Here is a 12,828-nt window from a genome sequence, read left to right as displayed (position 1 = left end):
TTCAGTTTGTGCATGGGTTGGTTTGGATTTGGGAGCCGCAGGGAATTTATTTGACCACTCTTAAGTACACCAGCTGGTCATAAATGTCATCCCTATCGACCCTCCCCTTAGAATTAACGGCCTGGATGGAAAACCCTTGGGAACCGGTCAAGTAACCCACATGACTGAGAAGATCAACCTTCAGATCGGCGTCCTATATTGTGAACCTATTCAATTACTCATCCTAACTGCCTCTAATGAATAACTCATACTCGGCCACCCTTGGTTAAGCCTGAATGACCCCACCATCTCCTGGTGTTAGGGGGAACTTGTGGCTTGGCCCTCCACTTGTGCTGACCATTGTGCCCGAATTACCTGCAAAGCCAGGTCCGTTGAAGACCCTACTTCGGCTGACCACACGCCCATTCCCCACAAGTATTCCCCATTTGAGGATGTGTTTAGCAAAAGGAAAGCATCTAGCTTGCCTCCTCATAGCCCCGGGGATTCACCTCCCAAGGGGAGGATTTATCCATTATCTATCCCCAAAAAACAAAGCAATGGAGAAATACACTGAGGAAGCGCTTGACCAGGGTTACATATGTCCCTCCAGCTCCCCGGCCACATCCAGATTTTTCTTTGTGGGCAAAAAAGATGGGGCGTCATTCGGCCGTGTATAGATTACAGTCCCCTTAATGACATCACCATAAAAAACTAATTTCCCCTTCCTCTGATCCCAGCCACTTTAGAGCAAGTAGGTCAGGCCACTAGCTACACCAAACTGGACCTACGTAGTGCTTATAATGTGATCCGCTTTTGCGAGGGGGACCAGTGTAAAAGGGCTTTTATCACCGCTCATGGTCATTATGAATACCTGGTCATGCCCTACGGTCTCACTAATGCCCCAGCAGTATTTCAATCCTTCATGAATGAGGTATTCCACAACATGATCAACCAATTCGTCATTGTAAACATCGACGACATTCTCATCTACTCCAAATCCCTGACTGAGCACGTACAGCATGTACAGAGGGTCCTGCAGAGACTACGGGAGCACCAGCTATACGTCAAGGCTGAAAAGGGCACTTTTCATGTTACCACGGTGAGCTTCCTTGGGTTTGTGTTGACACCCGGTGGAGTCAGTACGGATGAGAAGAAGGTTAACGCCGTGCGTGACTGGCCTATACCCACGTCGGTAAAAGAACTGCAATGCTTTTTGGGATTCTCACATTTCTACCGTCGGTTCATCCGCAATTTCTGCACCACGGCAGCCCCCCTCATGGCTGATGACCAGCCAAAAGGGGCGTTCCCTGCAACCTAGACTGAGTTCTTTTTGAAGGCCAGACAAATAAAAGCAAAAAGAAATGATTACTTTTATCAGGTTTAGAAATCAGAAAAAGAGAGGTTGACAAAATCGGGGAAAAAGAGAGGGGAAAAGGCTGTTTTATTTGCACGTGTAATTTCAACACCAGGCTACATAAGTATTCACATTCCAGTAGTGCCAAGCCATGGAGTGGAGCGTTTTCATTTCATTCAGTTTTAGACTGAGAAGTCCATTGTAACCTACTTCCCTGCTACTTTCAAAACTCTAGGTTTTGGTTTGAGATGGGTCTTCAACTCTCTCTGTGCTGCTGCTCGCTGTTTATAGTTATATGAACAGCCTCATTGATTGGTGACAGTGTGAGAGTGAGCAGAGCCACCATCACGGCAAGTGGCACGGCACTTAGTCTTGCCACTAGCCTGGATCCTCTGCAGAGAGGTTGCTCGCTCCCTGCCTGCTTGCAGGTTATCTGTATTGCATTAGACTGGTGTGACAAAACTCATATTGCCTGGTTGACTGCCCACAGTTCCAGGGTCATGTGACTTCAGTAAACTGCAGGTCTCACGTGGGGCCTGGGAGGGCTGGCAGGCTGCCATACCACAGGCCTAACTGGGTGTGCTGTGAAATGTGCTGGACACAGATTGACCAACAACGTAACTGTCAATGTCACTTAGATTTTACTAACCCTGCCTCCTCAGTGGCTCACTGTAGTTGGGATGAAAAGGAAAATGAATGACCAGGAAACCCATGAAGAAATTAAATAACATTTTGCAATGCAAAATGCATGTAGAATGTATGTCCAATACATTTCACTTGATTAAAAATACATTTCAGGTATCAAAATGCATTTCACCTTTTATTGTGTATATGTTATATGTTCGTCAAAATGTATAAATACATTTCAAATGTGTCCAAATGTATTTCAAAACAATTAATCTTCACCATCCAATATAACATTCATATAAGACTTGTTATATTTTATAATTTCACAGCAGACCTGAACATAAAAACAACACTTTCAAAATGTTAATCATTAGTGACATGTTGATGACATCCCTTTTAGGTGTTGAAACACACAAATCAGCCATAACATTGTGACCACTGACAGGTGAAGTGAATATCACTGATAATCTCGTTACCATGGCACCTGGGTGGGATGGGCATGCGTAATGACCTGAGTTACTTTGACAAGGATCAAATAGTGATGGCTAGATGACTGGGTCATAGCATCTCCAAAACTGCAGCCCTTGTGGGGTGTTCCCTGTCTGCAGTACCTATCAAAAGTGGTCCAAGGAAGGAAAATCGGGGAACCAGCAACAGGGTCATGTGCGGCCAAGGCTCATTGATGCGCGTGGGGGGGAAAGGCTGGCCCATGTCGTCTGATCCAACAGACGAGTTACTGTAGCTCAAATTGCTGAAAAAGTTTATGCTGGTACTGATAGAAAGGTGTCAGAGCACATAGTGTATTGCAGTTTGTGTAGCTGCAGACCAATCAGGGTGCCCATGCTGACCCCTGTCCACTGCTGATTGTGCCTACAATGGGCACGTGAGCATCAGAATTGGACCACGGAGCAACAGAAGAAGGTGGCTTGGTCTGATGAATCACCTTTTTATTTTTCATCACATGGATGGCCGGGTGCGTGAGTGTCACTTACTTGGTGAACACATGGCACCAGGATGCACTATGGGAAGAAGTCAAGCCGGCAGAGGCAGTGTGATGCTTTGGGCAATGTTCTGCTGGGAAACCTTGGGTCCTGTCATTCTTGTGGATGTTACTTTGACACGTACCACCTACCTGAGCATTGTTGCAGACCATGTGCACCCTTTCATGGCAACGGTATTCCCTGATGGCATTGGCTTCTTTCAGCAGGATAATGTGCCCTGCCACAAAGCAAAAATGGTTCAGGAACACAATAACGAGTTCAAGGTGTTGACTTGGCCTCCAAATTCCCCAGATCTCAATCCAATCGAGCATCTCTGGGATGTGCTGGACAAACAGGTCAGATTCATGGAGGCCCCACCTTGCAACTTACAGGACTTAAAGGATCTGCTGCTAACGTCTTGGTGCCAGATACCACAGCACACCTTTAGAGGTCTAGTGGAGTCCATGCCTCGATGAGTCAGGGCTGTTTTTGCAGCAAAGGATGACCTACGTCACAGGTTTAAAATACTACCTGCCAAATGCTACAGTACATTTACATTTTTAAAATGTATTAAATGCATTTAGACATGTATTTTCCAAATGTATCGACAAATATTTTTTATGTATCTACAAACATTTTGATATAATTTACATACATTTGGTAATCTATTTGTAGATGTATCCAAAATGTGTTAATTACATTTTCCTTATGTGGCCAATTTTAGTTATTTTTAAATGTATAAAATGTTTTTATGTATTTTCCGTAAGGGAATACCAGAAATGGGGGTATGCGCGCTCCATATGTGTACACCTAAACTCACTATTAGGGCCAATCAAGCCCACTAGAAACCCTGCCTTCTTTAGCCCAGGTTAACTGAATGGTTACATTTTCTGTAAATATCAGGAACTTCTGCTCTTCTGCATCAATCACCTATGGGGTACCTCAAGGCTCTGTCCTAGGCCCTATCTTAGTCTCGTTATATATGCTTCCCTTGGGCTCCATCTTTCAGAAATATAAAATCTCTTACCATTGCTATGCTGATGACACTCAGTTGTACCTTCCCCTGAAAATGTATGAAAAGAAATCCCAGAAATCACTCTCTGATTGTCTTAGAGATTTGTTAAATACTGGCTAGCTAAAAACTTTCTTCAATTAAATAATATAAAAACAGAAGTTATTGTATTTGGCCCCACAGATTCCACCAATGTTATTGTTAATAACTTAGGGCCCCAATCCAACAATGTACATAGCTATGCAAAATATCTTGGGATCATTTTTGATTCAGATCTTAATTTTGATAAACAAGTAAATGCTGTTGTCAGAGGCAGCTTTTTCCAACTCCGAGCCATTGCCAAGTTGAAACCCATTCTTTCCTTTAAGGATTTAGAAACAGTTATTTATGTGTTTATTTCCTCCCGTCTGGACTATTGTAACTTTTTGCATATCGGAATCTGTCAGTCTTCCTTGTCCCACCTTCAGCTTGTTCAAAATACAGCTGCTATGTTTTTAACAGGTACAAAAAAGAGAAAAGCATCACTCCTGTACTGGCCTCTCTCCACTGGCTACCTGTTAAATATAGGATTGATTTTAAGGTTATTTTATTTATTTGTAATTCCCTACATGGATCAGCACCCTCCTATATTTCAGACCTCCTTAGCCAGCACTCTTCCTCAAGGACCCTTAGGTGATCCCACAAACTGCTTTTGTGCGTTCCACAGTCTGAACTGTAAAGGAGATTGTGACTTTTCTGTTGCTGCTCCAAAGTTGTAGAACAGCCTACCTGATTGCTATACTCAAGAGTGTGGTAATTAAATGTTGTAAATTATGAACACTGGCATTGAATAGAATTGGTGGATGTTGAGATATTTAAAATAATGAATTACATTAACAGAAGAACTTCCCAAAGAACTTCACTGTAGAATATCTATATTCAAATATCCCTTAGTATGCCGTTTTTTTAATAATAGATACATTTTTTTTAACGTATGTGTATATTTGGTGTATATTTGTTATTACTATTATTATGACATCCCATTTGAAATGAGTGGTATGTGTCTGTGCTGTGAAAACAACCTACACATCGAAATCCAAAATGGTCTCTCAAATGTCTGTGCTTTATTTTATTTCTGTAGTTCCATAAAAGCATATTTGGGATGTTTGTTAGTAGGCTAGTAAATCTCCTTCCCAGTTGCTGTGCTTCTGAACGTGGAAATATAGAAACTATAATAGCTTGTGGCCTTGGTTGGTCCGGTGCGCCAAGCCACTTCCTGGCACACGCCTGTATGTATGTGGGGTCAAATCGGTCACAGCACTCTTTCAGCAAACACTTTCTTCTGCCTTCCCGCACTGTACTGTCAAACAAAGCATAACATTGACTGACAAAATGTCTTACAACAGCCTTGAAAGGCTTTACTGTAAAAGCAGTAAAAGCGTCTAGCACCCACAATGTGTTCTCTTTCAAGGAGGGCTCGTGGTATGAGGCATGGAAAAGGAGCTTCCTGTGTAGAAAGCTCTTGGCTCAGGCTTGATTAACTATTCATGCAACACAGTAGTGTCAAAAGTAGTTTCAACACAATAAAGGAGGAGAAATGGTTTCAACACAATAATGGGCCATGTTCAGGTTTGGAAGGATGGAGGAAATAGAGCAGGCCAGTGGCGGAGCACCCGTTGCACCCTTCCGAGGGGCGTGTGCTGAATGTGAAAAAAGCGGGCAACGTTGTCGGCTCACACGGACGGACGATGTGTTGGAGTGATGCGTGTAAAAAATGGACCACGTATGCCCATCGGAGTGAGTGACGCGCGTAAAGTGTACAGACGACGCATGCCTGTCTGTGTGCGCGACGCAATTCACCAAGGCGGACGGACACGTCACATGGAAAGGGCAATAGATAGCAAAGGGGCATGTGCTCTGCCCAGGTTGAGCCTTACCTGTGCATGTGCCTGCAGCCAAGAAGATGATCTTATGGTTGAAAAAATTTGAGCAAGCAGAATATAATTATATTCTGATTAATTTGCTACATACTATTTAGTTGACATTGAAGTGATAAACATCTGTATTTTTTATGATTGCCTAATGCATTTGTATGATCGACCAATCTGTGACCGTGGGAGAGTAGCCAGTGTTGCCAGATTGGACATTTTCCCGATTAATTGAGCAATTTTTAATGACAGTGTGCAGTTTTTATGTGGAGTCTGCTAGTGATTGGACCTATATTGTCAGTGAATCTGACAACCCTGGGTATAATGTCAGAATTTGTTGGCTCATTTGTTGAGGTTCGAACAGTGAAAAATAAACAAAACATAAAAATGCAACGTAAATATGTCTCCCCCTCAAAGGAAAGAAAAGCAATACATTATAAATGATATGTGCCCTTGAGAAACATCTTTAGTAAAGTTGTTGAGCAGCATAAGCAAGAAAGAATTGAAAGATCTGACATTACAAGACAGGAGAAGCATTGCAGCTTATAGTGAAAGGGGATTTCATGATCCAGGTCCAAAAGCAGCTAGCAGTGAAGTTTTGTAACTGCAGGTATGTTTTGTTGTAGCCTAATAACAAGCTTCTGTTCATCATTGTATGTGAAATGCACATACATTTTTGGGTGAATAGCATAAAATATTTTTATTATCTACCTATATTTTGGGAGGGAAATCAGGTAGCAAGACTTTTGCGATGGGGGGGTGGTGGTAGGGGGCCTCCGCGGCTAAGGTTCACACCCATGGGAGAGAACGCTAAACTCTGCCACCGGAGCAGGCTAATGAAAACAGAGACAATCTGGGAGAGAAACATGTCTGTAAGTAGCAGCACTGCTGTGAACCAGATGAGAGAACAAGCACTATGGAGTTCAGGAATGTGCAAGGCAAGGCTTGTCTCATAGATCAGTGGTTTCCAACTCCGGTTCTCAAGTACCCCCAGCAGCACATATGTGTTTGTTGTCCGCGACTCCTATCCTTCCCTACACTAACATTGCCTTCAGATTCTGATGGGCAAGATGCAACACTACAGCCTCTTGACCCGCCTACAGTCCTAGCCTCTGTCAGAAGAACAGAGATATTGAGATAAGAGATGAGAAGTTGCTCAGGGTGGTTGGGCTCGCTGGTGGGAGAAATGAAAGGTGATGGAAACCATCAGGGATTTTCTATTTGTTGTATTGATTTTAAGCTTAAATTTTTAGGTCAAAGCTCAGTATAGACATACACAGTGCAGCGCACACACATTGGTTGTTTTGTCATATATAGTAGGCAACACGATATGAGCAAATACATATCATGGCTTGGGTATCATAGGGTAAAAACTCTAGGAATTGGCAGCAGAGCACAAAGCTGACATAACCATTCACAAGATATTATACTTCATCTTCCTCCTTCTCAATAACCATTGGTTATAGAACAAGACAACAAGTAGACAATAAGACACTACTGGAAATATTTTAATGTATCAAAGTCATTATGTCAGAGTTAAACATGACAAATTGATCTTATCACAGAATAAGATGAATCCCCCTGTATTGCCTCAGAGACATTTTGATTTCAGAATGTATTGAAAGCAGTGTTTATGGATGATCTTGCTGAACTGAAGTGACAGGCCGTTATTTCGTTGTGACATTTAAAAAGTGATTCTGCAGGAGTTTTCTTTTGAGACTATGATCATGAACTATCCTGTAGTGCGATGGGTGGAAAATGACTGTCCATTATTGTGCTGTAAGTCGAAAGGGGGGCGCCCAGAGACAGACACGCCTGCACATTGACGCTTACCTTGGAGTTCTTGTTTCCACTGCGGGCGGACTGTAGGGAGTACGTTCGCTGGACCACATGCTCAGGGATGGAAGGGGACTTCTCAGAGTGTTCTGAGTGGCTCTTCTCCACCATGTTCTCACCAGGCTCCTGGCTATGGGGTGTTGGTGAACGTTTAGGATGCAGGGTAGGTGAGCAAGCGGGTGTGCTCCTGTTTGAATTACTGGCAGGGCTGCAACGAGAGAGAAAAAGGCAATATTAATTAATAGTGTTTTTAAATCTAAGGCTACAGTTTGGCAACAACATTAGATGTTGTTCTGGAGCCTTGCTCTAGGAGCTCCTAAAATAACTTTAGAATGTCCATCACGAAACTCCAAAGGAAGTAATCCCAGTACTAACCAATAGCTGGTATGAGCTGGTATGAGCTGGGATGAGCTGGTATGAGCTGGCATGACACCCTGTCAATTGTTGTTGTTAGATATTGTCCCCTTTTGATGCATAAACAAAATCATAAAACTTGGAAAGTCAGGATGTCAAGATTTTCTATATAGATTTTACAGCATTCTCAATGGCAGGCTTTTGTGCCAGAATACAGAGGCAGCGGTCAAGACAATGGTCTTTAGGGGCCACAACGATGATGGGTGTTAAACCTCTTCCTTTGTGTAGTTTCACTCATTACTATTATGCATTGTGTTAAAATTACTGTCATTATTTATCATTACCATAATGTCACATTGTAAATCAATCATTGCGGAGAAATTACAGATGGAAAATAAGCAACATAAACGTAATGCCCTAAAAGTATTTATTAGGGGACAGCAAACCTCAAAACAAGATCGATGATACAACCTTTTCTGTATACACAATATGTCAGTCAAACCAACCTTCAAAAGGCCCTTGTCTTGGAGACAACTCAACTCTGGAGGAGAGAAGTTAACTGTATTCTAAGGACCAATGCTTCCTCCCAGAAAGAGAAGACTCTATGAATTGGTTTAACCAACTTACTGCAAGTTGGTTAAACCCATTCAATGCAAATAGTCCTCGTTACATTACGACTATTTGCACTGCTGCACAGGCTCAATTAGTTGCCACAGGCAGGTGGTGCAGAAAGACTCAATACAATGTATTTTATATAGCCTTTTTGAAGCTGTCAATAATATATCTGGGGCAGAATAATAGTGTTTCAGCGGTATTTACCAGAAATTATTTTAGGTGCATCAAAAAAAAGATCATAAAATGCTGAATTACTATTAGTCAACAGAAACCAAAAAGTTGCACCTTCCTTTTCCTCTATCAGCCTCAAATAAACAGTGGAAGATGGGACAAGCAAAATCTCTCTGGTTACCTGGTTTAAAAAATGATTCACAGTTTCTGTATAAATGAGAAAACAAGCACTAAATACTGTAGAGAATAATTTTGACTAAATCACTTTTCTGTATCTTTCAAATATCCATGAGTGAGTGACTGTTGCTACTGCACTACATTTGAGGTGATAACAACAGACAGCATGTACTGAGGTAGAGAATAATGCTGCCTTAGACAAGTTTTGGAAGAGGAGACTGAAATGGGGGATTATTCCGGTCTGAATACACTTTGGCTTTTGATCAAAAGTGGGGAACATAATTATGTGATGCATCCACAGACTTTAAGTCTGGCTATGTCTGCCTGTCTCTGGTACTAAAGCTCCTATCAAGTGGCATGAGTGATTGAGCATCATCAGATACTGTCTCCTTCAGGCGTTAAGCACCCCTTAACAGCAGCCAGGACAGGAGCTAATTCAAAATGACAGGGAACTAACAAAAGGCCTACCTGTAAGTGATCTGTGTGGCTGCAGGCTGGACAGGCCCAGTTACTTGATGGGGCGTAATGCAAGCCCATTGCTTCATTGACAGCTGATGGCGTACGTTCCTCAATCAGAAACAGCAGAGTAATAACTCCACTTTATTGTGCAGGCCTGCCCGCCATGCCCGGCACAGTGTGTTCTACAATGTCCATTGCAATTACTCTACTTACTGTATAATACATGTACTAACATTATGTAGGTTGATTAGGACCTTCTCTGTAACAGCCTAATAAACAGGCACAACTTAAACTACTCCATTAAAGAGGTTATTTCCACAAAACCACAGATTGCTAGGATATACAGCTCCGGAAAAAATGAAGAGACCACTGCACCTTTTTCTTTCCTTTCCAAAAAAGGTGAAAGGAAAGTTTTGTGTGAAGAACAGACGCGTTCAATTTGCAGTGGTCTCCTTTTTAATCCTTCTGTTCCTCACTCAAAACCTTCCTTTTCGACTTTTTTGGAAAGGAAAGAAAAAGGTGCAGTGGTCTCTTTCTTTTTTTCCGAAGCTATATATTAATAAATAAAGCAAATATATGACAGAATTATATAATGTGACCTTTTTCTGCATTTTCTTTCATAAGTTAGCAAACAAAATGAATTTTGTTGAAGAAATTTGTTGTGACCCATTCAAAACCATCTCTGCAACACTCTCAGACTGGCTAGATATATTTTTACCTCAGTGAACCAGGTTGTAAGAAAACTAATCTGCTCAATACAACAATGTCAATATCAGCATGTGAAGAAGTCATATAGTCGCCTAAATAAATTGTACCTTCACTTTCATAGTAAGAAAAATATACACAATATGGCCAACAGTATGTGAACACTCCTACTAATTATTGAGTTCAGGTGTTTCAGCCTGCATATGCATAAAATCCAGCACAGAGCCATAGATAAACATTGGCATTACAATGGGTTGTACTGAAGAGCTCAGTGACTTGGCACTGTCAGAGAATGCCACCTTTGCCACAAGTCAGTTTGTTAAATTTCTGCCATACCAGAGCTGCCTATGCCAGGAAAACGCTACCTACTAGAATGCATATTACCAATTTTAGTTTGGTGGAGGCAGTTTGGTGGAGGCAGTTTGGGGAAAGCAGTCTCCTGTTCCAGCATGACTGGGCCTCTGTGCGCAAAGCAGGTTCATAAAGAAATGGTTTGATGAGGTTGGTGTGGAGGAACTTGAGTGGTCTGCACAGAGCCCTGACCTCACCCCACTGTACACCTTTGGGATGAATTGGAGTGGTGATTAAGAAAAATAATTATTGTACAATAGTTGTACTAAAACATAATAAAACAAAGAGAAGTTTTAGAATATTTACTATTTACTAGAAACCGGGTTTTTGCACCTCATTTTAACTTAATTCATTAATTAAGAGTTAATTAATTAAGGCTGTGTTGTTTTTTAAAATATGTTACCAATTGTGTTGCCTACCCTGGCACTAGATCCTGCATGGAGAGAGTTTGACTCCACTGTTGTAAATTATGTTTTGCTCAGTTAGATAAAAAAACTTTTACTAGTTGTTTGAAACCTATGCAATAAAAAACAACATTCAAGCTCCTTTAACTGCCTGATAGCTCCAAGGTTGTTGTTTATGGCAATATGTTACTATCAACAATGTTCATAAACTGATCTACAAATCACTGACTCCCAAAAGAAGAGTGTGAAAACACTCGGGAACCCTTGTATTACTTGCGAGCAGCTATTCATGTGTTTTAAACATCATGGCCCTCAAATACAGTACATGTGAAATGGATTGCCTATTCATTGTTATGCTGAGACGACACCTTCCAAAAATGTAGTAAATTCAATTCAATGTCTATTTACGTTTCCTCGCCTTTACGGAAAAGGACTAATGTAATTGTGATGACTGCGCCCTCTGCTGCCTCTCCTCCCCCTGCATCAGGCAGGCTCCAGCGGTTGACGTCACCGGTCTTCTAACACCACCGCCCATCTCATTCATTCATTTCACCTGTTGTCTTGTTTAGCGCACCTGGTCCTCATTCTAATCATTCCCCCCAGTATATACGTTCCCTCTGCTTCCCCTGTCTTTGTGTGTTATTTTCTCACCTACCAAGAGCATTGTCATGCTACGTCATTATTCTCACTATTATAATACAGTTATCTAGTACAACTTCGGTTTCCAGCTCCTCATTCCTACTCCAGCCTGACAGTAATGTAATTCTATTTAGTCAGGAAGTCAGGGATCCAATGAAAAAAAATGTGAGCTTCTAGCAGGTACAGTAAAAAAAATAAAAAATGCAAGCCCTTAAAAATATCCCAAAACTGCTTATCTTTCACACTTAGATGTTTTTCTTATCCGTTCCTGGCTCCACTACTGTTCCCATGATCAGTACAATGAGTGGTTGTGGTTTTTATCTCATATTGAGAACAGAAGGACCTGTGTCCTTGACTCTCTTGGGAAAATCTTGGGAGAATGAGAGAAATCACGTAACCATCATGCTACCAATATTTCCTAACAGTGGTTTGGGGGGTGGATCCCAGAGGGTTGTGAAACAATGGTGAAAGAATCGGGAAGGATCCACCCAGAGATTAGCATAACTGGAAGGCCTAATATCATTGTATAACCATACTGTATAAAAGTGTGTCCCCGATGCTTGGAAGTCAGTAGTTCTTCAGACCAACATGGGTTAGTTGCTCTGCAGACCACCATGGTTTAATTACCTTAATAAAGTGTACTATTGAGTTCACTGAGTTGTTTGAGATTGTTGGCGGGGAAAAACAGAACAGTTTTCCACAACAGTAGTCACTCAATAAGAGACATTCGCTGTTCTTGGCAGGCTCCGCTTACGCGGTCCAGCAAAAATAACAAATACAAGCCCTTAAAAATACCCCAAAACTGCTTATTTTTCACATTTTGTTAGATGTTTTAGGTGTTTATAGAGCAAAAAACAGTTGTTTTATAATAAAATTAACATTAACATTTATCTCTAACTTCCGTTACATTTTTTACGATTTAACTGATTAACGGTTATCAAAGTAAACTTTTTGGTGAACGAATTAATGGTTTAAAGTTAGCTTTTTAAATAATTGTGCCCAGCTATGGTAAAGCCTATGTCTGAATCTCAAATTGCATACTAGATACTACGTATTACAAGTATGTACTTCGTGGATGATTGTGAAGTACGTACTGCTGGCGAATTTGTGTATTTTTGTTCACCAAAAGTCTGAAAAAAATAACATATGAATCCAAATTAAAATGTATTTCTACTAAAGTAATAAAAAAATGACTACAAAATATTTAGAAGTGAGTAGTTTTTCGAGGTTTACGAGTATACTGTGTGGAATCTGAGCA

The 12,828-nt window shown here is 41.2% G+C and overlaps 1 protein-coding gene across 2 annotated transcripts in view; it reads right to left on the bottom strand.

Moving 5' to 3' along the window:
- gramd1bb (GRAM domain containing 1Bb) overlaps window positions 1-12,828 on the bottom strand; it is an 89,225-nt gene that overhangs the window by 34,908 nt on the left and 41,489 nt on the right. For both annotated transcript variants that reach the window (XM_020051715.3, XM_020051754.3), the window contains exon 2: window positions 7,693-7,903. In XM_020051715.3, the coding sequence (XP_019907274.2) occupies window positions 7,693-7,903 (211 nt within the window). The remainder of the gene's footprint in view (window positions 1-7,692; window positions 7,904-12,828) is intronic.

This window comes from Esox lucius, chromosome 1 (genome assembly GCF_011004845.1).
Source record: "Esox lucius isolate fEsoLuc1 chromosome 1, fEsoLuc1.pri, whole genome shotgun sequence".
Lineage (NCBI taxonomy): Eukaryota > Metazoa > Chordata > Actinopteri > Esociformes > Esocidae > Esox > Esox lucius.
The sequence above is the reverse complement of the archived record's forward strand: the minus strand, read 5'-3'. Positions and strand labels throughout refer to the sequence as shown.